A 27,347-nucleotide genomic window follows, 5' to 3' on the forward strand; every position below is an offset into this window, starting at 1 on the left:
CCAACATTGCAAACACAAAGATCGCTCACAAAATCACAAAAAACGTGCGAGGTGTAGTTCGTGCTACGTGAACTCAGCACATGCGCAGTGAACCAAGTACGATCATGTTATTGGTTAGTCCAAAGCTAGCATAAACATAACCAATCGCAAGAGTTAAATTAAAAAATCAAAAGACCGTGTTCTTGCAAAATAGGATCTCCATTCCCACGAAAGAAACTTACACGAGTCAACACCTGGCAATATTGGACCGTATATATTACTGTAGCATAAGTTAACACCCAATATAGGGATTCTTTCACTCCTGTATTTTGAGAAATAAATAATTATTTTTAATTATGCAAAACTTGTTTATTTGTTGTTTGCTATTTCTTCTTGCGGAGTTTAAGTCTCTGTAAAACTTTGTATAAGACGCGTCTTATATATGCGAAAATACAGTAGTGAGATGTTGAAGTGGCATCGATAACTAACATTTTCAAAAGCTGGCGATTGGTCATGGGGATCGAGATAACTGACGTTAAGTGGCAAATTTGGCCCTCTTTTGTGCTCGAGATATAAAAGAATCGACATAACAGATGAGAAAATGCTAAGACAAAGAGAGAATTTGGCGGTTCCACTTCAAAAATGTCGACTTAATAGGGTTGGCGAGTTAACCGAGGTCGAGATAAGTGGGTTCGACTGTATAACTTTTGTGTAGACCATGTACCTTAACCAAGGTTTGTGGAGCACTTAGGTATGGGAGAAGCCTATTGATGTTGCGGTTATAAGGTCAAAGTTAAAGGTCATTGTGGCTCAAAGACAAAATGGGTTTTGCAGATGTTTGTTCGCAAGTGAACTCCCTGACCAAATTTTGTGGATGGCATGCTTAAAGAAACCTTAAGATTTGTGGGATCTAAAGGTGATTGGTCAAGGTCATGGGATGTTGAATAAGAAAATAAATGGGTTCTGTACTGTAAGCTGAGGTCAAGACCATGTATCAAGCTCTGACCCAAGGTCAGTCTCCAGATTCAACCATGTACAAGTAGTTCCTGCATGGAGCACTATTCAGCATGAGGTAGAGATATAATGTGCTGTTCACAGTACTTTTGTTTACTAATCTTGAGGCTTTATTGTTTATTTATCAGGCCTTGTTCAGACTTTTTACATGTCCATACTATCAACATGTGGATAGGTCCAATTAAGAAAAAAATCTATACATGCCAATGAGGTGATCTGGCATATGATTAGTGACACCATAGAGGCTGTACTTCTTGAATAGTTCTTTTTTTGAAAATCATATTCAATAAACCCTGTTTATGAAAAAAGTTGTAAAGATTTCTTGCACAATTACAAAGCCTGGAAAAGTAGAATGGCTGACAGATTAGTATGTTTAGTTGCAATAACATTGGCTGGGTGAGCAGCCCTACTTAATCTCGAGTCAAATATCATAAAACATATTATGTCACAGTGCTGACTGGGTATCAAACAATGTCCTGTGCTTGTCAAATAGATTTGATCCATTTGGAATACATCATCACATTTTGTTAAACACAATGGTTACTTGCAATAAAGTCCTTTTGCAAAATAATCACTCATATAGCAATTATTTCACTGATCTCCATGCCTTGATGTATTCCTAGTTCATCTATCAAAAACTTTTAACGTGATGGAACCAATGCTGTCACTGCCCAAATAGTGACATCTTTGGCTTACCTTCTTAATACATGCAAGAAAATGAAGGCCTGTTTAGCTGGGTAAAGGTTTATGAAAATGCATAAGTTAAAAAAATTGTTTTAAAATCAGTTGCAACCTTTTGCGGGGATGGAGTATTTAAGAATGTTTCATTAAAATGCATTTTTATCTTTTTCAAACTATTTTGAATAAATATTCAGTCAGAACTGTCTACAGCAGCCAACCATGGGAAAAGCAGCGATGGCCTTTGTAGACAGGTGAACTCTGAAGGCAGGTTCATGTCTCAAACTAGGTTTGTGATGAATTTATATACTATGAACCAAACAGCATTAGATTATTAGTAGTAGTTGTTATTGTTGTGGGGTTTAACGCCATTTTTCAGTACACGATAGGCTATACATGGCGGCCAGTATTAATGGTGGACGAAGAACCCAGAAAGAACCACTGACCCACAAGAAGCTACTAGCAAAGCTTTCTCACATACCTACATTGGCTGAATCAGAGACTCTAACCAGCGCAGAGAGGAGAGATGGCAGTGATCTGTAATGGACAGCGCTTTAGACCACTCGGGGGCCCTGATTATTATTAGTATTATCACTGTTATTATTTCATCCAACCCCATCAAGTCAACAAAAATACAGCTGTGTGCATGCTTTTATTTATACATCTCTCTCACACATACTTTTATCTCCTCAATAGAAATGGCTCCAAAATAAAATTACTGACAGCTTACCTGTAATTGTGAAACATACGAATGACTTGTATTAGGGCAGTTTGTATAACTGGGTATGAAAACGTGTTCACACGTTAAACAACTGATGGTTTAAACTGTTGCACAAACTCACTGAGATCAAAAGTCAGTTGGCTTTTGTTTGCAACTTTTGATAATTTGGGAATGAAGGTGTTAGCAGCACCTAAACCATAAGGGATATCACTTATGTGTACTTCTATTTGTATTTTTTTTAATTACTGGTGATTGTTTTGATTTGAGATCTTAAAATAACAGATTCATCCTATTAACAAGGAAAAATACCAGATTATGGTAAGAACAATCGAAATATGAAACATGTAAACATCGATTCACGTAATATACCTAATATTTATGGTGCCTTGCTCGTCAAACAAAAGAAGTTTAATTTGCATACATGCAGCAATCACTGCTGGTATGCTTCAGTGATCACCAAAGGCAAGGTGAAACCACCGACTGCAGAATATTTGAGTGACACCACTGCCTGGTTAAGAAACAAAAGGCCATTGACAACAGAAGGCTGGATGAAACCACTGCCTGGTTAAGAAACACAAGGCTATTTACAACAGAAGGCTGGATGAAACCACTGCTTGGTTTATGAAACATGGCCACTGCCCATGGAAGACAGGTGACTGCTGATAACATGACATTTATATAGAAAATTTGCCAGGGTTAAATTAGAATAGCCATTGTGACTAGGTGACCACTGAACTCGAGTGACTGCTGAAACAGGCTTGACTATAAATAATTAAAGGAACTAACACTTGGACAGGACAATGACATAATATGCCAGATTGCAAAATGGTCTCACGTTGGTGCAACTCATTCTTTTTAATCCTGACAGGTAAGTGGAAAATCATAATATGTACAAGTTATAGAGAAAATAAGAAAATAATAATCTGAAATATGTAAACCTTTGCCCAGGAACCAGGCATATGAACATGGCAACAACAAATGATTATCACAAAAGAGAAACCATTGAGTTGACAAAAAAACACAACAAAAAATTAGCTTGATCTGATGTGGACTTTTGCACCACACAGGCACTGTGTAACCTAGCTGATGGGTAACAGACCATTACTACGCTTCCATGCAACACATTGGCACTTAAAACTCTAGATGCTGAGTGAATGACTTTAAACTCCTCTTCAATAAATTGGTCCATTTTTTTAATCTTTGACCAATACAACATCATCTGTTTCTATTGCAGCAGGTGCTGATTTTATGAGTTTAACAATGAACCATTATATCAGCCTGACAGGCCTTAGGGATGATGATACACCATCTGCTGCCAATACATAGTTACATAAAGTGAATTTTCACTCAAAGAAAACAAAACAAGAAAGATCAAAGCTTTATAATTAATTTTACAACATTTCATATATTAACTAAACAAGACCAATCCAAAAGCAGTTTTGAAATAAATAAACAAAATATAAAAAGTTACAGTTCTGATATAATGCAAATTTTAACAAGACTTTTGTCCAAAGATTTCACCAGCATTAAACGGACACTGTCAATGTGAATATTTATTACCTGAATACAAATTCTAACATTATGGTTATCAACTGTTTTCAAAAACAAGTAGGTTTCATAATAGTTACTTAGCGAAAAGGAGAATAGTGCATGTAGAGTGAATTTATTTGCCAACTACTCACTATTCCATTTTTATAAACTGTATATAATTACAAATTTTCTAAACTCGGAATAAAGAATCAAACTTCCAAAGTATTGTACAGTCACACTGTACTACTCACTAGGTGTATCTTGCTGTGTGTAAAGACTGAAGAAATTTAAAAACATGTACAAAAGTAGGTCTGAAGTCTGAATCTGATGAAATTACAAACCTGCCAAGTACTAATAGCACTGAAACTAGTATAATTATGTTGGCTTAAGCTTTCCTCCTATACAACAAAAAAAATATCAATGCCAAAACATTAATTTAATTATGGAGCGACCTAAAAATTGGGTATGATTTGGAACCATGCACAAGAGAAAGTTTCAGTGTAAACTCAGATTATACTGGTACAAATAACCAATATTATTATTTGATTACCTTACAAACAGTTTATTGAAATATTCTCAATGTATAGAGCTATGTAGACAAATACTTTTAAACCAATCAGGGATACAAAGCTATTCATAATACAATGACATGAAATGGGTGAAATGTGAAAGACTTTGCAAATCTTTGTAAACGGCTAGAGAGATTATTTGAACTTGTTATCACACATGATGCCCAGAACAAGTCTACAAAGTAATATAATAAAAGTTATGTTTGTGTGATACGATCATATTAAAATCTGATATTTTTCAATGATATGTGAAGTTGCCACTCCAGTTTATGAGGTATCTAACAATGAAGACAAATTTAATGGGGAATTTATTCCTTTTGTGAGAACAATAAAGCAATATTTTGCACATTATCTCATGTGAGAAATCTGCATAACAGACATAACATATATACCTGTGGCATTAACAATGTTTTCTTTAATATGAAGCACCAATTATAGAAATCAAATTTGCCAGCCTTCACATTTGTTCATTGCACATATCAACACTTGTCAAACTGAAGCATATCACTGTCTCTGCAAGCTAGTCTCAGCCCTGTTATGTAGAGTAACCAAATGCTTTTTATTTGTCAAATTTGCATTACAAGATTTCAGCATGAAAATATATGAGGCAAGCTCTTCAAGTTAATCAAGTATACTGAGAATACACAATATAAATAACAAAAACACATGCTCACATTTTCCAAAATATAAGCATTTACATTTAATATCCAGATTTTATAGTATCTTAAGAAATGGGGGGATGACAGAGGCATGCTCATAGTATGAACAGAAAAAGGATGAATGGTTTGAACTGGCTTTGATCATATCTATCTAACTCCTACACAAAAATGTCTATTATGTACAGATCTGACTAGTGGTAATGGACGAAAGCCTGCAAAATTTTCTTTCATTAGTTAAATACATATGGAAAGCATACGCTTGATCTGTTTTTCTTTGGCTTCATTGATAGATATGGCAAAATACATACTTCTGAATTCTTTTGTCTCTTAGTGATAAACAGTGTATGAGGTAACTTTGTTTCCTGTACAAGAATTATGGATAGATTACATTGCAATTGAAACATTTTGCAAAAGCAAAAACGTTGATAGGAACTTGACAGAAAACTGTTATAATCAGGGAAGATGAACCTTGCATGGATCACTTTACATCAGATCTGTGGAAAGTCTGTCAATTGTTTCTTGCCCTGAAAAGAAATATCTCAGTGTTAGTATGTTTCTTCAAGAATATTAAATGGCAATAAAAAAAATCATGCCCTTATGAGGTACATCACATACAGCTATGTTTAAGTAAGACAAAAAAGACTTTTAAAATTAAAACAATGTAATAATGAGGTTAAATAACACACATAAGAACTACCTCCAGCTAAAATAAATCTTTTTTTAAATTTCCAATCATATAGTACCAGTCTCAGTTGGTAGAGCATTGGACTTGTAATCCAAAGGTCACAGGTTAGATACCCACCCAGTCCAGTCCTTAGTATGTCCTTGGAAAAGCATATGGCTACCATTTCCTTGGTATGGTATAACCAATACTGTGTTATAAAGCCCACAACAACAAAAGCCAGTACATTGTTTACTTTGTGAACAATTTCATGGTACAAAATGTCACCTTGCTTAAAGCCTTAATATACTTACGCTTGTCAAAACTATGTATTGACATTTGTTATTACATCATTTTGTCTGGAATGAAACATTTACATTTATATGCTATTTAAAGATCATAAATGTTGACATGCTATTTAAAGATCATAAATGTTGACATCTTTCAAATCTAATCAAATTGATGCCTTATAGAAATGAACTTGTCAGTTTCAAGGTGTTGGCAATGTAGCTAAAAAAAATGACCATAAAGTAGGAAGTGATGAACAACTGTACAAGTATAATTAAAATGAAATTTTGCTATCTAATTAACAAATGTACTTGATTAGCTGCACAGTTTTAAGGTGAGGAATTATATAACTAAAATGGTATGTTGTGGCATCATACATGCGATTCCACTGGCATTAATACAAATATACCATTTTAAATGCTATCTAACCCACTGCTTTTGAAAATTAATTGTTTTATTAAAAAACTGTAAAGAAAAAAGTGGTATTTTTTTTGCATTCTATTCAAAGAAACTAATCAAAGCAAGTCTAATGGGCACCAGAGCTAGGCTAAACTAAAATGGCAAAGTCCTGTAAACTAAGTGATTAAAGAGACACACTGTAACTGAATTCAGTTACATATATAAAAGTAATAATGTAATGGAGCACCACACAAACAGCACATTATCTGAATGTATAGGGTTTAACAGTACAGGCAAAAATACAGACTATACTGTGTCATGTGGCTGACTTTCTGTAATAGTAAAGACAAACACACTGAGCTTTTTTCTTCCATGATAGGAACAAACATCAAATACTCTAACAAACTATGAAGAGCCTGAATTGCTGAAGCACTTCAGTATTTACTGTTGCTTTATTTATTGGCAAGTTGGAATTTTAAATGTGCAGCTATTTATTTCCAGTGGTTCTAAAACATTGATGTGTTGTGGGCTTAAACAATTCAGGAAACAAAAAGACAAGCTGTAAATTCTGAGAAAGAGAAAGGGAAAGAGAGACAGCCATCATAGTTATCGCTGAGTAACATTTATGCTCACTAGAAGTCCAACTACAAATGACAGACTCTGACCTGCCACTGCATAATGCACCAGCAGATCATGGTCTATGTTTGTTCTACTGATTATAATTAATAAAATACATCGACTTGGATCTACCAGCACATTGGGCAATGGCATATCTGGATATGTGCAGTTTGCAGTTAGGCTCAGTTATTTATGGTGTGTGTGTGTGTTTGTGATTAGGATTTTTAATGTAGCATTAACACTTTTTCAGTCATATTGCTATGATGTCTCCAGTGCGGCAGTTTATAGTGATGTCTAGCACTGGGGCATCATGCTGCAAACATGTAGCATGATACATTATCCTGACACCAGGCTGACCAGTCCTAACACTAACCTCTTAATGCTGAGCGCCAAGCGAGGCAGCTGTTAGTACCATTTTTGTAAGTCTTTGGTATGACTCAGCTGGGGATCGAACCCACTACCACCCGCATCTGAGGCAGATGCTCTAAGCACTAGGCCACCAGAGTAGTCCAGTTATATAAGTTATATGGTATCTGATAACTTCTCAAAATTAACTTTACCTAAACTGTTATCTCTTATTTCAAGGGGATACTAGTAAACCAGAAAAACTGCCACAAGGTGGTTGAAATAATTCATTAAACTGGCAAATCATAAAATCTACAAAATCTAAATTAAACACAAGTTAATTTTCATAAAACCTACATTAATTACACTAGCTCCATTAAATAGTGTTTATTACTAAATGGATGAATGCACTGAGAGATTTGGTGTGATATTAATTTACATCATATACCATACAAAAGCATACTTTCAGAGATTTTGCAAACCATTACCCTTTTTACTATTGTAAACATATGATGGGTTTTTAAAAAGTTCTGAATATTTTGTTATAACTTTTGTTTCTTGATTCAGGTAAACCACAGCAATCAGAAAATGTTGTCAAAGAACAATTCTGACACTGAGCAAGGATCATGCTGTAAAATCCAGGCATTCTTAGGGTACTCGGACATCAAGGCTAATATGGATCAAGTATGTGGATCCAGTCATAAAACACAACTCATTGGTGGATTCATTGTATTTAATATAGTCATAAATCCATGGAAGATGAACCGCATTGTGGAAAACTTTTCTACGATCAGTGAGCAGTAAGTGACTGCTGTCTAGGGGACAAATGTGTAAGATCTTTCTTTTATCAGAGGTATTAATTTGTCAGCTGCTTTTAACAGATTGAAGAACCATTTGAAGCTTAGAAAGATGAGTGAAAAATGGGTCCTGAAATTGTTTACAGTTGATCAGAACAGTGATGCAGGTTGAAATCACCAAACAGCTGCTTTGCAAATGTGAAATGAATAGCCAGAGGCATTTAAATGAGATTATGACAGGTGATGAAACATGCATTTACCTTTTTTAAATGGACTTGAGAGAGGAATAAAGTTTAGATTGGAGTAAACAAGCAGAGACCACAAATTGCTCAAAATAGCTGAACTGTCAATAGAGTTTTACAGGCATTATGTTTCAATGCAAAAAAAAGGACTGGTCATCTGATTAGCTGTTTCTAACTCTACTTGTGTAACTGAACACTTTTATGCCTTCAAAGTGCTCTCAGAAGTTATGGAACATTACTGAATAACCATCTATGTACCAGTACCTGAGATATCTTTTTACCACATGACTGCACTGTTGCTTAAGCCATCATGACAGACATACCTGAGAACAGCAGCCAAACTTTGCAACATCTGCCATACAGCTCTATGTGATTTCTGGTTGAATCCCATTATCAAAGATCTGCTGTTTGGGATATGATTTGAAAACTTCAGTGTGGTTGGAAATGTATTATTCAAGTGAAAAGAAACAACATACCAAATGATATTTATTAACTGGATAATAAGGCTGACAAAGTATACAGAGGTGCAACAGGAGAACCTCAAGTGGATGCAAAGACATACTGATTACAAATAAAGAACTTTGTGCCGTAAAGCACACTAATCTTCAGAACTTTTTAAATAACCATCATACTACTCAAAATAATCTTTATGATATTATTTCAGTTTTCTTTTCATGTCATAAATGAATTTACATTAAGATTTGAAACATATGAAAAATTACTGTGGGAATTTCCTCTTAAAACATTTTCTACAATTGTTTCTAGTAATTAGTGAAACAATATCCAAGGAACATAACTTCTATCAGGCCTAATCATTTAAGTGACAACTGAGTCACACTTCTGGTGCTTGTGAAACTACAGACAACTACTGCCTTCCATCTTGATGAAAGTTGAGAATTATACTATTTTTCCACAATTATGCACCACGCCAATGTGAAGCTACCAACCAATCACTGCAGATCAGAGGAAACTGTCCAAAATATCTATATGCAGATGATGTCCCTGTTGTGCAAATGTCAATGACAAATCTATTGGAAGACACAGATTTTCCTAGTTAGCAGCCTATGTTATTGGCTTGCTAATCTAGACTGAATACTTACAAAGTCTAACAATGTACCTAAAAGTGAGTTGCCTCTCTTGACAAATATAAATATACGTATGAATGTATACTAATTTTAGCAAGATCATAAAGTTTTTTACTATTATTAGTAATACAACCTATATTTGGTAAATAGAGAATGGATAATATGCCATTAGACAGGGAGAGACTTAAATCTAAAGTTAAAAACTTTATAAGATTCAACAGCAAGTACTATCTGAAGAAATTGATTTTCACACCGGTATTCTGTTGACTTTAAAACCTCTCTGTGCATTCCATAACTGCACAGTCTGACACCACTTAGCTTAGCTATAACATTATTTTCTATTACTGTCTGACATACAAGAGATTAGAATTATAGATGAAGATCTGAAGTTTGACACCACTTAGCTTAGCTATAACATTAATTTTCTATTACCATCTGACATACAAGAGATTAGAATTATAGATGAAGATAAACTGTTTAGTATGATCCACTATAAGTGCCAGCACCAAACATGCAAGTGATTACACATGAATGTAATTAAAGTTTACATGCAACTACTCTAATTACTGAAACAAAACACCATGATATATATAAAAGGATATAAATAAGCAAACACCAATAGCTACTATCAAGCTGAAAAATAAACAACAAAGAAGGAATAATAAGCAGTTTTAAACTAATGAGTTGTTCAAAATATATATCCTACTCAAAAATGCCAATTTTTTATACAAAAAGTTGTTTTTACATATGAACTGAACTGTCACAGTAGTAACAAAATATATTATTTTTATCATTTGTTTCTTCTACTTTGATCACTTTTCCCAAACTCTTTCTCTGGTTCAATACATGGATCAGACTATCATGATCTTGCCTTGGTGATCTTCATTATATCATCATTGAATTTTAATATTGCTGGAGGCAGTTCAGCTGTACCAATTAAAAGTACTGCAACAATACATTCATAAGTAGTTGAAAGTAGTGACAGGATTTTTGTAAGCAAAGAACTTTCCTTCATATTCAATGAATAGTATCAATGTCGGAAGCATTATGGTTGGATGTGTGAAATATCTGCTCAGAAATCTACAAATTCCCATTCCTTTTTGTGAGATCTAAAATCACTCTTAAGATATCATTCAAAATAAGACATTTCTTCTTAAACAAACTATGAATCAGACTTAATATACATAGTTCTGTCCTAACACAACCAAACATTTAAGCCCTTCAGAGAAACAAATGGCCCTGAAGTTGGTGGAAATGAATCAGAAGAGTCTTGTTCTCCCTCAGTCATTTACCAGCTCAGGAAGCAATCAGCTTTATAAGAAAATTTAGGTGAATGAATTTCATCAGTCATTGAAAGAGCTCACAAGACAGGATTATGCTAAAATAGTTAAATGTTCAAAATTTGTCTGTGAAGCCTAAGCAGACCATAGGAACTTCCTGCACTAATTGTATTTTACATGCAGAGCATCAAATATATCTACCACAGAGTCATATCTATCAACAAATAGGCCATATTCTGCTTAGTAATCAAAATGTTTATAACAACACTTAACTGATGGTTGTCATTAGCTTAGGGTTTCAAGCTTTCTGCAAACATAATTGTCAAATCATGATAAAATTCATAAAAATATAAACTTCCTTGCTATTACAGATTTCCTGATGCAGAATTAATTAATTCCATATTATATGTTAAATTGCTAAATATAGCATAATTAATGAGCAACTGCAAACAAATACAGAAAAGCTAACCATTAAATAAATGCATTAATAATTTGTTTGTGTTAAATTGTTTTAATACTACTAGACACCACATACAATATTTAGAAGCAAATTGAGATAATAACTCAGTGATATGCATTACCATTCACAGCACTCACCAGCAATGCAACTAAAAGGATTGCATTGATATTAATAAATGTTTCCATGCAGCCTGAAAAGAATCACACTTTAATCATTAGTATCAACCATTTTATGTGCAACTATCAGCTTTACAAACTGAAAAAAGAAAACCTACCATTTAACTTGAGGAATTGTGAGCATCTGCACATATAAATATGCCCCCGCCCCTCTTGCATTCTACCCCCTGATGCAAATGAATCTAATGATAAAAACAAACCCCACAACTCTTCTAAAAATAGAGAACCAGCATCTGTCAACATGCATATGTGATGATGATGACAATATGTACAAATTTGCACTGCAATAGTAGTTGCAGTCATCAAATTCTGTCATACACTGCATTAAGCAGTGAGTCAACAAGGGCAACAACTCCAATAAAACGCGCGGGAGCACAAAGGTTTGTCAATATGTATATCTTTAAATGATGACCAGAACATGTACCAAGTTTCATAGCAATCCATTAAACAACAAACTGCAAGACAAGCTGATGGACCAGCTAACCAGATTGTGCCATATACTGCATTAAACTATAAAGGGCAATAGCTCTAACACAAATGGTGTTTAAAAAAAGTGATTTGTTGATGGTTGCATCTACTAGTGGTGACCAATATATTAAAACTTGCAGGACTTGATACAACAACAATATTGTGTCATACACTGAATTAAGCAAAAAGACCTCCAAAAATGTAATAACAGTAACAAAAAATGCAGGAGCAAAGTGATTCACTGAAATGTGCATCTTTAGTTGAATACCATAATATTTATAAAGTTGTATCGCAATCCAGCAAATTTGGGGCACTAACAAAATTATATCCTACTTATAAAAGACAAAAAAGGGCAATACCTATAACTGAAATTGCATCAAAGTGCTTTGTCCATACACACACATCTTCAGGTGACAATCACTGTATTTACCAAGTTTCAAGGCAATGTATCTACACAAATCCCTCACAGGGATCAACACCCTAACGGTTGAAAAAGATATTCTAGGAATCAAAGATGAGATCATTTGTTCTTTTTAACTGCTGATTACTGACACTATCTCTGATATTCTTGAGCAACAAAAAGATGTAAGATAGGCACCATTTTCATTTACAACCAACTAGGCATCAAAAGAAGTGTTAGGTAGAAAAACCTATGTTGACATGACCATCCATTCCAGAGCAGCAGCAATAACAAGATTTTCAAAACTGCCATCACAGAGGTCATACTAGATAAAATATCAGCATGATTTTCATTTAGGACCAAATACATCATAAGAAGTAGTTTGTGGGATGGCTCCCAATCCCATGGCTGTCCATGTAGAATGTTTAATATTTATGAAGATTTCATTAAAATAATATCATAAGTCCATCAATGAAAACCCCATGCTGTACAACCATCCAATCAAAAAGAGTAACAAGATTTTTCAGATCACTGCCATATGTATGGCTACTGGATGTCAGACTGGAAAAATCTTCAATGACAACCTAGACACCATGAGCCATTTTGTTGCTAAAACACCATGTTGATATGACTTTACATTTAATAAAAGAAGCAATAACAAGATGTTCAAGATGGCTGCCAAAAAGGCCATACTGACAGATTGGCATCATTTTCATTAGGGACCAACTAGACATTATATGAAGCTGTTTGGTAAAAACTCCATGTTGATAGTACCATCCATCCAGGTGTAGTGATAAAGAAATTTTTAAGATGGCCACCATGATGGCCATGTTGGCTGTCAAATTGGTACCATTTTTGTTTAGGCCAACTACACTTCATAAAACGTCTTGTTGATATGAATGCTGATGACCTTTCATTCAGGCAGAATAGCAGTAACAATATTTTCAAGACAGCTGCTGTGGCAACCTTAAATAATATAGGATAATAATACAGGATAACCTGATGAAAAAAAACTATCAGAATGATATATTTACTTTTTTAAACAGCTTTGGAGATTCTGCAAGTCATTTTACAAGATACAGTAAAAAGGTATCAAAACTTTTTGCTTTCAGACTTGAATGCCATTTGGACACATAAATCTGTAGATAAGCAATCACAATGAGTTGTAAATCTATTTACTAAACTGATTCATTTTAATAACAAGTGCCCCAGTGGACCTGAGATCACTTATCTGGCTGACATTTACTTAAAGTCAAATGCAGAGGGTTAGTATGATGCTTGCTGAATTGAAAGCTTTTTCTATTTATTATTTATAGCAACCATACTTGATGACAGATCAGCATCAGTGTACAAACTTGAAAGGCCTTCATGCCAAGAAATTGTTAATTTGGTAAATACTTTTCAGCATTTTTTGAGAAGTCATTTGAAGGTTTTCTCTTTTAAGCAACAATGGTTATATCTAACAACATCATTTACAGAACTTAAAAGGCATTTATGTCAGGTTGCATTTTTTAAGAAGTTATTTAAAAACTTATCTATTTGTAGTAAAGGCCATATTTGACTGCAGATCAGCATTATTTATATAAGCTTTAAAGCCTTCAAGCCTGAATGAACTCTGCCAAATTTGGTTAGAATCCATCCAGCAGTTTTTGAGAAGTTGAAAATTGCATCTGACAGAAGATAATGGACAAAGGACGTTACTATAAGCTCACTCAGCCAGTTAAGCAAATAAAATGAATCATTTGATCATATGCACCATTAAATAGAAGAAAACATTTAAATCTGTATATCTTCATTCAGTATGTTATTGTCCACAGTTCTGCATGAAAAAGTCACTAGATTTATTTCGAGCACAGTGACCTATGAATTTTCATTCCTTTTAAAAAGCTGATACCATTCAAAATATCTCTAAAAAATAATTTTAAAATCTGATTAAAAATGTAAAATATTTTGAAAAATCATCTCCTTGAGGCCTAAAAATCAGATCTAATGATGCCTACAGTGACCAAATTAGTTTGATGACACCAAGTTTTTTCACTTTGATGTACTCATTATGATCGTATCTTCAACTTCTTATGAATGATTTCTGTATGTAAATGATTTGAGCAGTCTACTACCTTAAAAGCTATTTAATCATGACATATCTTATCATATGCACATCAAATGGGGATTTGAAAGTTTGCATCAATAGTACGTTTGTTAGATCTGTGATTAAGAGTGATAAACAATACTTGAAGGAGAGTTGATTCTTTGAATTTTTTTAAAAACTCTTATGCATTGTAATGCCATTGTTTTTATAAAAAAATCTTGGCATGCATATTACAGAACTTTCCTGAACTGGCTACTGTTTCACTAAACACGTTGATTTCTTCCTCAAACTGAGATTTCTGAATATCTTTCTCACCAAAAGGTTGTAAACAATAGTTATTTCACAGATCATTCAGCATCATCTGGAATTAAAATAGTAATAAAATCTTGAATTTTCCTTAAAGTTTTTCATTATCTCCAAACTATATTGAAACTTCCTGGAATCTGAGGAATTACTTTTGTTTCGAAATGAAAAAGTTTGAAATGAGTTCAATTTTATAGCAAGAAAGAGGGTTTCCATCCTTTCTACCACTCAACGTCAGATAAACTATTGACACTGTCTGAAATATTATAAGCAACTATGTAAAATTTCAATTTGAGGACAATTTTGAGAATTATAGTAAAATTGTGCACTGTCCATTTGTAAACCAAGCTTCTGCAGATTGTTTGTATATTTTGCTTCCATAAGGTTGTTCTTGTAATAATCAATCCTCTTTAAATCTGCCAGCTCTATAAAGATTTTGATTGACACAGCATCTGGCTTTGGGAGGTTTTTCAGTTTACTCCATTTGTAACTTACCATGTGGTTCTGGGTTTTAACTCTTCTACTATAGCCTGGATAACTTCTGAGGTGGAGGCCTGGCCACCCAGATCAGGGGTGTGGACCTTAAAGGAAAGATTGTTGAAATTATTTTTGTTTGGCACAAAACCAATAATTATGTATCATATCTTTTTTTTTTTAAATTGGCTCACTTGCTAGCAGGTGGTCAGAATAGGTCTGAATGTGTGTGTGTGTGTGTTTTGGATTTTTAATGTAGCTTTAACAATCCGAGTCATACTGCTACGTCTACAGTGTGGCAGTTTATACTGATGTCTAACACTGGGGCATCATGTCCCACCAAGTCTGACACCAGGCCAACCAATACTAACACTAATCTCTTATTGCATAGCATCAAACAAGGCAGCTGCCAGAACCATTTGTATAAGTGTCTAGTATGACTTGGCCAGGGCTGGAAACCATGACCTCCCGCATCCAAGGTGGATGCTCTAACCACTTAGGTTATCAGGGAGGTCAAAAATAGGTCTGATATCACCTACCTACCTGCTATCTGCCTAATAGATATATACATTAAAGAGCAGGTGACCATGAAATCTAGATCAGAAGGATCATTGCTGTTCAATTTTTTTTAAATTGCTTTTGATTATATAATTATGTGATAAAAAGTGCATATGGTTTCTTTATTGTATCTTCTTCCACGAATGATGACGCACCAGCATTTATTGAACACTGAAAGGACTTTGTACAAGGATATTTTCTGCTAAGGTGATCAAATTCTGTTGCTTAAATGTTTGTCTATTTTCAGCAATAGTAGTCATATTCTAGATCAATATCATTTGTTAAACTCTACCTTTTTTAATTTAGTCAAGTTGCTTTCGCTTTTCACAAGTGCTGGTGCATCATCAAATGTTGAAGATACAATATAGAAACCTTGAGTTTTCATCACATAAACTGAGAACTGATGTCATTTTGCAACAACCTATCTATACCCACTCTCACATTAAGTAGATGAAATGCTGTATTTACCAAGGAAGTGAGCTTGTCACATGATCACTGGATACGGCTCTGTGTTCTTTCAAATATGTCTTGTCATCTATGAGAGAGAAACCTTGCTGACTAACATATCACTTGCTGTATAATAACCAGAAAATATGCTGACTTGATTTGAACAATGATGTTCTTTGCAGCTGTTAGGTTTTGTCATCTTGATCAGTATCAGTGGTGATAATAGCCAAGTATTATCAAGGTGACTAAACCTAACATTTAAAGAACAAAATGCAGTAAAGATTATTAGAAGACTTACCTCTCTGTATGGACTGAAGTTAGGTACTTAACTGCCATGCTGGAAAATGGCTGATATGTTGAATTTAGAAATCATGAAATATTTGCAAGATTTCCATTTGTAAACCCCGATATGTATTTATATCTATTTTTTACTGTTGATGAATTAAATAATTAAATAATTATACTATACTTACCATCCTTTCACAAAGAACAGCCATCACAGATTCTCTTATCAATGTGGCATGCTTGTAAATACTGAAAAGAATGAAAAGTCATTGTACTGTACTGCTTACGTAAATTATGTATTGATCTGATGTAGGCCTCTGTCCTGATCTGCTGTCACATGTGCTGACCTTATAAAGGCCTCTGTCCTGATCTGCTGTCACATGTGCTGACCTTATAAAGGCCTCTTTCCTGATCTGGTGTCACATGTGCTGACCTTATAAAGGCCTCTGCCCAGATCTGCTGTCACATGTGCTGACCTTATAAATGCCTCTGTCCTGATCTGGTGTCACATAATGTGTCAGCAGACCAAAACCTACTCTGTTCATTGAAATTGTAAGTTAAAGTAGGATCAAATACATGGACCATGCCATGCAAGCATTATATACCACCAAAGATCAGGGTCTATGCTGTTTACAGCTGGGAATATGTTACACATAAGCAAATATGGTAATTTTTCATAGAGCAATACTTATCATTAAACTGAAAGCTTCTGCAGCAAAATATACAATTAAAATGGTATATTTTCATTTTTTGGAGCGAAATGTACCTGTTTCTTTGCACTCAAAAATTTTAAATTATGCAATTTGGACACACAAATAGTAAATCAAATTCAAACAAGACTACTGTGAAAAGCACATTATATGCCTGCCCCATGTTGAATAGGCACTTGAAGGGCATGGTAGACTCTGGTTATTATTGATCAATGGGTAATAATAAATTGGACCTTTGGTCAAGGTATGAGGTTATGAACTAAACTCACTGTGCAGAAACTATTATTTTCTTCTTAGACTTACCATGACCATGACATCCACACCCCAGAATCAATATGATTCTTTACTATAAATGTAAGCCATCCACAAAGTTTGATCAAGGACATGCACTGCAGCACAAAAGTGGCTATGTAGTGCCAACAAAAGGTTAAGTTTTAAAAAAATGCATTGATGAAGTAAATTACTGAAGAACAAAAGCTATTTTGCAAAACCCATTATCCCTTGCACCATAATGACCCTAACCTTTGACCTTTATTTTACCCACAACTCTAAAGGCTTTGTCCATACCTGAAGTGAAAGCCATCCATAAACTTTGGTCAAGATACTATTAAAGTCAAGAACCAAAAATCTTATGCCAAAAATCCTTTTTTAATTTCAATCAATGACCTCAACCTTGAGTTCTTGTCATTCCATTTTATACACAACATGCAAGTCATCCACAAACTCTGGTGAAAGTACATCAGTAAGAACCAAAATATTTAAACAGAAACCATATTTTCTTTTTTTCAATCACAGAAACCGTCACCTTTTCCCAAAAATTCTTGTCTACATATGTAATGTAGAAGTAATGTTATTGTGCAGAACATATTGTTCAGTAACCTTGATATTTGGTCCTTTTAGACCTAAAAGGTCAGGCTTCTTACTTCCTCCAGTGCATGCCATCCACAAGATCTGACCATGGTATGTGATACAGAATTATTGCTATGCTGAAACCTTTTTTCATTCTTTCAGTTAGTGATCTTGACTCTTGATCTTTTGACCTAAAAATTGATAGGGTTCAAACTTACCATAATTAAATGCTATACAGAAAGTTTGGTTTAGGTATGTGATGTTGAATTCTTTATTGTGCAGAAACCATTTTTCTTGTTTCAGTCATAGTGACTTTTACCTTTGACCTTTTGACCACCAAATTGATAGGGTTCTTCCTTACCTTCCAGCACAAGCCATCAACAAAGTCTGGTAACTTTAGATAGTGGAGAACTTAAGTTATTGTCCAGAAAAAAGATACCCATCACTTCCATTTCAAAACATTTAATTCAAGTTTACATAAAATACCTTACACTTCATGTTTCTTCACATGTTAAGTAATAAATCTTAGGCCTGATTTGAATCATATACTACAAATTAACAAGATTTTTGTATATATTAGATGAGAGAGAGGGAGACTTGAAGATGAGTATACAAAACTAGACAGAAGGCTAAAAAAAAGGGAGAAAAAAAGATCACATGAAAGAAACAAAGATATTGTTATGCTTCTATAATATTACCCCAAGTAGTCCAACATATCACAGGCTGCCAGTAATATTCCAGTCGGGTTGGCAATGTTCTTTCCCTTTAGGTTTCTTCCTGAACTTCTAGAACCCTGTAAACAAATATTTAAAAATCTAGATTTTTCTTGGAAATATTCACTTTTTGAGGGAAAACCTGTTTCTTGTTATGAAAATAATCTTGCAAAGACTCTTGCAAGTAAAATATTCTCCAATATAATAAATAAGGTAAATAAGAAAAATGGAAATGTTGATATGATGAATTTTTAAACAAAAAAAGGTCTGACATCTTAAAAATAAAACAAAGAAATGAATCAAATAAGTAACCATTTCCATGAACAACTGAAATTATCAATGGCCTCATTTCCCTCAAATATCTCTCTTCCTGAAGATGCCTGACAGGATTGATCGAAAATTTCAAAACCTTGTTACAAATATAAATATATAATATAAAGAAAGGTAACAAAGTTTAGCTCTATTTAAGATTATATAATCCATGCTTTTTCCCTTCTTTTCCAATAAATGCACAGGTTCAATACCCATCAAGGCCAGCCCAAGTCAGCTGCTTCTGTATGTTCTTGGGAAAGGCATTTGGCTCCCATTTCCTTAACATTATATAGCCAATAATGTGATGAAAATGATGTTAAAACCCACAAAAAAAACATTTTCAACAAATGCTTGTAAGGAAGAATCTATTAAAACAATGCTGTGTCTAGCCTGTGAACAGTCTTATGAAGTGTACCTTTCTGCTTATGCATGCCAGAGAGGAAATCCTAACATATCAGGATGCAAACTTTAGTCATACAAAAATATTTCTACCAGTTTTTCAAATGAATAAAGCAACTGAAATAGAAGATATAAAAAAAACTGAATATTGTTGCATAGAATTTAAATATTGTTGATGATGACAAAGTAGTTGTTACTGCCAGTATGAAAGTCATGTCTTTGTTTTGCCAATTACAATTGATACAAAAACACAACATTTTTACTAGTACAATTAGTGTTTATATACCTGTTCAAACACAGCAAAATTCTTTCCAATGTTTTGGCCAGCTACAACTCCTGGACCACCAACAATACCAGTAGCAATACTGCTGAGGATGTTTCCATACAAGTTTGGTAGGACCAATACATCAAACTGCTGCGGTTTTGACACCATCTGTAAGAGTACAAACAATAATTCTGACCTTATTATATGTGTTATGTATATTTAATTTGTATTATTTGTTAGTTGGGTTTTTTTCTCCATCATTATGTGTAATGTTTGTTTGCATTTTGCATCTGATCTTATCCAAAATCAAGTTCTCTGTGTTCCGGATTAGAGACACTGTCAAACTGTCTCATGAAGCTAAAATCTGATTACACATAGACAAGCATCTAATATACCTTGATAACTTTGTGTACAATAGGGGTCAAGATTGTTAACTGTAGCATTATTAACACCAAGAAATAGTGGCATTTTACTGGTTAGAGCCTAAAGCACCATGAACTGTAATAAGATATTGTTTTTAAAGAACATGAGACATACCACATATTTTGGAAGAATATTTGGTAGATTTCTGAAATAAATTTTTTGAAAGTTCTTATTTCACTAGACATAATTTAAGTCAATAAGACCCTTATCTGGGACACAGAAAACTGCAGCCTTAATATATATATCTGTAGTATCTGGTCCAACTCTCGCGATGCTCAGATATTAAAAGTTCACCACTTAATTTGAACATTTTATGTTGGTCCAAGTCTATTATAGTCAATATCATTCTTAATTCATCTATTCTTCCAAATGCCACAATTTCACTTGCCAGTATGTTTCTTTTAACTGAAATATTTGTAATTCCAAACCAAGCCCTGGTTTCACTAAAATACACAATATTGATCTTAAACTGAGATTTATGTTATGTTTCTTATATTACTTCAGACAATATTAAAATTTTTGATCAATGAATGGGTGCAAAATCACTTTTTGCTTCTAAAAGGTAACACATGAAATGTTTTTTATTATTGAAAACAAGTTGAGGAATTTCACAACTTTGAAGAAATTCTCAAAATTTCCTCAGAGGTATGGGGAGATTTTATTAAGGAAAATTACAGATTTATGACTATATCTTTTTTTATCCCTAATGCCTGCTAAATTTTCTCAAAAAGAAATAATTAATATCAAGAATTAAGAATATAAAAAAATTTCAATTTCAAAATGTTTTGAGACATTAGAGTATATTCCATTCCTTTACACATAAATCTTCTTTACTTCCTTGACAATACATACCTCATTATTTCACATGTGCTTCTCATGTTCCATGTTTCAAGAAAAACAGAAAATGGGCAGCTCCAATATTTAAAGAGACAAACACAGGAACATACCTGCTTCATTTGTCCAAACTATATGAGAAACTTTAATGACAAATTTTTAATATAAGTGTTAGTAAAAATGCAGTCATTGAGGAAAAAGTAACTGCTGTAATTCACTTTTTCACTAACAAGTTTTAGTTACAATGCCAATATTGAAGGAAAAATATTACTTTGTCTTGCTTTTCCACTTTTGTGGGCTCAAAAAAAAAGTAGCAATAACATTTTTTTGTGTGTGTTATTTAGATTTTTCACACAGCTTTAAAATAAATTCAGTCATATCATTATGATCTCAGCAGTATGGCAGTTTTTTTTTTTAGTGATGTCTAGCACTAGGCATCATACTGCAGACATGTGACATCATGTCCCACCCAGTCACATTATTTTGACACCAGGCAAACCAGTCCTAACACTAACCCTTTAATGCTGAGCATCAAGCAAGGCAGCTTCTAGTACCATTTTTATAACTATCTGGTATGATTCAGCCAGGGTTCAAACCCAAAACCTTCCGCATGTGAGGCAGATGCTCTAACCAGTTGGGCTACTGGAGCAGTCATATTTCTGTGTATATGGCATTAGCTCTATTGAAAATTAAAAATATGTCCTATACTGGTATTTGTATTTTATCAGATTTCTCCAATATATAGTTTTTCTTGCAAATATTTTAGCAACTGAGAGTCCTGTCCAGATGTTCTCTGATGGAACATCATCAAAGGATGAATCCCAGCCAACCAAAAGGGGTTGCCTCCATTAAGTTGCCCCTAATGACATGCTAGAGGCAGACAAAAGCAAAAGAATATAAAATGCATTTTACAATGAGGTCAGATTTCAAACCAAGAATACTGTACAAAAATTCATTTTATTCAAGGAGTAGAAAATCTTTGAAGAGTTTTGGTTCTTTTGAACCAGGATGACAAATCTAAAAACCAACTTATTTGACTCAATGAGCAATAGTATCTAAGTAAATGACCTAAATGCAAACCCTTACCCAGACAAATTGAACTCAGTGGATAGTTAAGCATAAATCACTGAGCAATGAAATACAGGTCAAATTGACCTAGTTTTTACTTATGGCTATAGTACTCCTCATAATGCAATTGCATACAAGTTATGTGACTAAACATAATATAGAGCTTATGAAAATTAAACAAGTATTTTCCAAAATCAATGAGCCATAACATATAGGTCAGTGACCTCATTTTCATTGAACATTATAGCACTCCAAAAATAGTGCATCTAAATAGCAAAACAGTGTATGAGAAAACTGCCAAAACTATTTTTTAAAAACTAATGGACAGAAAGTTATATAAATGCAATTAGTCAAAATTAATGGACTGAGAATTATAGGTTGGAGTTTCACTGAAAGGCGCATACTCTACATGACACATCTAAACACCAACTTAAGTGACTAGAAGTAATAGCTTCTGAGAAAATGACCTAAATGCACAACCTACCCTAGAGAAACTGAACAAGGCAAAGGGAACAAAAGGCACTGAACCCTGTAGTATTCCTCACACCACAATTACATACTAAGTTATGTGACTCCATAAACAGTGCATGAGAAAATGAGCTCAACACAAATGTTAACCAGAATCAATGGACTGTGAAATGTCAGTGAACTAGTTTTCACTGATGGCTGAAAGTACTCCATGTCCCACATCCTGATACAAACTTATGTGACTCCATGAGCAACAGTTTTGGAGGAAATTACCTAAATGTGAACTCTAATGCAAGTGTTTTGCCAGAAGCAATAAACAGACAGGTATCATCAACCTGTAAGCAGAGATTGCTTTGCAATCTGACCCACAAAAATCCAGACTTTATCATTCAGATACAAAGCATCAAAGGCTACCAAAAGTGTTAGGAACATAATGTTAGCTTGTCCTAAACTTTATTTATTAAGAAATTCTGTTCAACAATACTACAGACTGATCTACTTTGAGGGCTGTGTCTTAGACTGGCATGTGACAAAAGTTTGTCATGAATATATTTTTGAAGACACAAGAAACAAATGCTCTAAGCATCAAAACCAGAATGTTTTACATAATTTAAGAGGACCATATGATTACTACAAACATTACAAGTAACTTTCCCTTCCTGAGAAGGGATTGCCTACCTCACTCCATTGTATGTATCATGCTAAACAAAAGTTGCTGATATAATAGTTTCATCTCAGTGTCTATCAATTCATAAGTCATATGTCTTGTAAATGCAAAAATATTGTCATCATTCATGGCACAACAATTAAACTTGGCAGGTGACTCCCTACAGGGTACAGATTTGCAGCAAGGTTTCAGAATTGGCCATGGTCCAAGAGTTGTCAGGGTTGAAGATACAAGAAAAATGTAAAATGCCCATTTTTCTCACTTGGTTATGCTTCTCATTTACTCAAAATATAAGATACAGGTAGTGCAATGTCTATGGATGGACCCTGGGTCCCTGAGGAAGGTCATCTCTCCTGTCATGACATGATGTCCAATAAACTGCTGAATTTCCTGCTTTTTTTCTACAGAATCTGAGTATTCCTTTTTATATTTCTTTGCTGAATGTTTACACTTTTTTAAGAGACTTAATGTCCCATTCATCTTTAAAGTGGTTTTTGTTTGATACCTTTCTTGACAATTCCATAAGCACCAGCTTGATCATGTAAGTGTTGGTAGGTATGATTATGGTCCAACTAAATGAAGCTTTTCAATGAAAACCCCATGTTGATATAATCATCCATTCAGGATGAGGAGTGATCAGATCTACTGGATGTCCGAGGGACTGTCTGACAGGTACCATTATCATTTTGGACCAACCACACATTACTAGTCTTTGAGTGAAAATCTCGTGTTGATACATTAACAAGATTTTCAAGATGGTCACTATGAAATCCATACTGCATGATGGATCAACTCCATTTTCACTTAGAGCCAACTAGACATCATCCGAAGTGTTTTGGTGAGAACCCTATGTGGATATGACCATCAATTCAGGAGGAACTGCAATAACAAGATATCTGAAGATCACAGCCATAGCAGCCATACTGGATGTCAGATTGGCAATATCTTCATTCAAGACCAACCAGTAATATAAAAGAATTTGTTTTCATGAATGTTGATGCAACAATCCATTTATATGGATTAGCATTAACAAGATTTTCAAGTTGATCAAATATGGTTGCCACAATTGTCAGATCAGTACCATTTTCATTTAGGAACAACTAGACATGATATATATCTTTAAGAGAAAACCCTCTGTTGATATGACTATCCATTTAGGATTACTGTAGTAGCACTAACAAAATTTTCAAGATGGCCTTATGAGATGTCCAAGGGTGAACATTTTCATTTAGGAACAATGCAGATCTGTGTGTTTGCAGATTAAGGCAATCCATCCAGTAGTTCAGGATGAGTAGTATTAACAATCCTTTTCTAACAGACATTGGTGATGGATGGATAATGGGTAACAGATGAAAGGCCAACACATAAGCTCTTCATGTATATGACCAGTAGTGCTAATAAAGGGGCAAATGTGTTCTTCCTATTGCCAACTTTCAAGTGGACTGACCACTCCAATATGATCTATTTTGAGAGTTTGGTTATTTTCAACCAGTGAAAGTGTTTGGCATTTTTTGCAAGTGAACTTAAAATTAAAAGAAATGACAGTCTTGTTATGTACTTACCTGCATACTGGCATTGTCAACAATCATATCATTAAACTTAATGTCTGGATACTCCTTTGCAACATTCTTACAGCAATTTAAGAACAATCCATCACCAAGTTTCCTGAAATGAGAAAATGCTCATAAAGTAAATCAGTTAACTTTTGCAAGCAGATGCATTACAAATTGTCGTTATCTGGTAATTTCTAACTAGTTACATATTTTGATAAAAAGCTCTGTAATAAATAAATCCACAGAAGAGTTATGCTCTACTTTTATAATCCATGAGTTAGGAATATTTCACTGTCTGTACCTTGCATGCATCTTGGAAATAAAAAATGAAATATACAAACTTGCTCTCAAGTGTTAGCTTTGTTACCTTTCTACATTATAGCATTTAGTCTTTGAAATGAAACTGCTAGTGCAAACTTGATTTGTGCCTGTAAAACATGTATGCCCCCACTGCCAAATAAAAAGTCTAAGATCAAGAAGTAAAAAAAATGATGAAATTTGCAAACTTTATATAATGGTATGAAAATCTAATTACCAAATAAACACATATATAAGTCAAATCAAACTGTCAACAACAAAGACCTTGATCTGCTGTTGCATAATGTGCTGATAGATAATGGGTATATGTTGTTTGTTCTACTGATAACACTTAACAAACTGCACAGATCGAGATCAGAGAGTCTATTATGTGATAGCAGATCTGGGTTTGTGCAGTTGGCAGCTGGACTCAACTTATATGTGTATGCGTGTGAATTGGATTTTTAACATAGCTTTAATAATTTTTCAGTCATACTGCTACAATGTCTGCAGTGTGGTAGTTATAGTGATGTCTAGCACTGGAGTATCATTCTGCAGACATGTAGCATCATCTCCCACCCAGTCACATTATCTTGACACCAGGTTGACCAGTCCTAACACTAACCTCTTAATGCTGAGCACCAAGCAAGGCATATGCCAGTATCATTTCTATAACTCTTTGGTATGACTCGACCAAGGCTCAAACCTGTGACCTCGTCCATATGAGGCAAACACTGACTCGACTTATAAGCATGTACAGAGGGTAGGTCATCTACATATGCATACAAACATTCTACTAAATTTCCTTTGTTTACCTCCTGTGGCTTTTGTCTAATTGTGCTCAACAAGGTTTATGTAAAAAATAAATAGTCCAAAAAGTTTTAAAAAATATGTTAAACAAACCCTAAAAAATTACTGTAAAGGCATGAAAATCTAAGGTAATCTACACATGCAAAGAAATTTAAGATGCATATGAAATTTAATACCTCAAGTGTTCTTTTTCCAAAAAAGTCTTGTTATGGAAAGTTGAAAATATGCAAAATGGTTGAATGAGTACGATAAACAGTACATTATACATTATAGATTAATAACATTATAATACTTATTTTACTTAAAGCCTGCTTTAATTGTTTGCAAGGATACTTGAACCTAAGACTCGGAAATAAACAGTTGTCTTCCCTGCTTCAAATGCAAGCTGTCCACAAAATCTTGTCAAGTTAAAAAACAAAGAGCTCAAGTTATTTTACATAAACCTTTTTACTTCTTTCAGTCTTGATGACCATGACCTTTTGACCCCAAAATTATAGGTGCCTTTCTTGTCTCAAATGCAAGCCATCCACAAAGTTTGGTCATGATTTGTGGCATGGAACACGAGTTATTTGTTGAAGCCATTGGAGCCACCTAACATTCACATTTGGCTTTATGTAAAACTCATTTTCTTTTTAGTCACAATCATCTTGACTTTTGACTTGTTGACTGCCTACCTCAACAATTATAGACCTCTTACTTTAAGTGCAAACCTTTCATTAACTTTGGTCAAGGTACATATAATCAAAAAAATATCTTCAAAGAGTCAGTGAATCTGATCTTTGACCTCTTGATTCCAAAATCAACTGGCTTCTTTCTTACCTAATGCAGCCAGCCACAAACTAAGGTGAGGGAACTTGGTCATTATTGAAACTGTTGTCCTTTCAATTCACGTAACGTTGCCCACAGACCTGTTGTGGCCAAATTCAATAGGTGTTTTTCATTCCCCAAATACAAGCTCTTACAAAGTTGAGTAATGATAGATGGTGAAGAACCTGAGTTGTTGTGTGGAATAAAAATAGGAATTAGATGGAAGGTAATGATACAATCCAACTTATGTTGAGTATACAAAACTTGCCTCAGTGGTCGGAAAATCTAATCAGGTCATCTTGATATGCATAAAGATATGCTAGCTGAAGTTAATTTGGCTATAATTAATATAATTTGTTAACAACCTTCTTTAAAGGAACATACTGGAAAAAATGAAGATGTCATTGCTGCAGACAGTGAAAGCATACAAATTTATATGTAACTTCTGTATGTATAATGGTCATAAATGCCACATTATAAATAATGTGAACCCTGCTGCTGCTCATCATAGAGACAACTCAGTAATGTCACTGAGTTGGGTTACAACTGTTCTGTGTTAAACATCAAACTCCAGTACTCTTTGATGAATGTCATGATGCACACTGAATAATATAAAATGTCACTTATTACTAGTAACATGTAGAAAA

At 34.1% G+C, this 27,347-nt stretch overlaps 1 protein-coding gene across 3 annotated transcripts in view; it reads right to left on the reverse strand.

The window, feature by feature from the left end:
- Positions 1-3,758: 3,758 nt before the first annotated feature.
- The window catches only part of LOC149788953 (isocitrate dehydrogenase [NAD] subunit gamma, mitochondrial-like), a 42,929-nt gene continuing 19,340 nt past the window's right edge, over positions 3,759-27,347 (reverse strand). Inside the window, exons 8-14 of one of the 3 annotated variants that reach the window (XM_089975104.1) lie at positions 24,796-24,898; positions 19,795-19,941; positions 18,783-18,877; positions 16,714-16,774; positions 15,257-15,342; positions 11,463-11,515; positions 3,759-5,674 (exon numbers count right to left, since the gene is read on the reverse strand). In XM_089975104.1, coding sequence (XP_089831230.1) covers positions 11,494-11,515; positions 15,257-15,342; positions 16,714-16,774; positions 18,783-18,877; positions 19,795-19,941; positions 24,796-24,898 — 514 coding nt within the window. In that variant the 3' untranslated portion in view covers positions 3,759-5,674; positions 11,463-11,493. Of the gene's footprint in view, positions 5,675-11,446; positions 11,516-15,256; positions 15,343-16,713; positions 16,775-18,782; positions 18,878-19,794; positions 19,942-24,795; positions 24,899-27,347 lie in introns of all 3 variants that reach the window. The other 2 variants (XM_089975105.1, XM_089975106.1) reach the window with 2 other exon arrangements.

This window comes from Sinohyriopsis cumingii, chromosome 11 (genome assembly GCF_028554795.1).
Source record: "Sinohyriopsis cumingii isolate HCF-2022 chromosome 11, ASM2855479v2, whole genome shotgun sequence".
NCBI lineage: Eukaryota > Metazoa > Mollusca > Bivalvia > Unionida > Unionidae > Sinohyriopsis > Sinohyriopsis cumingii.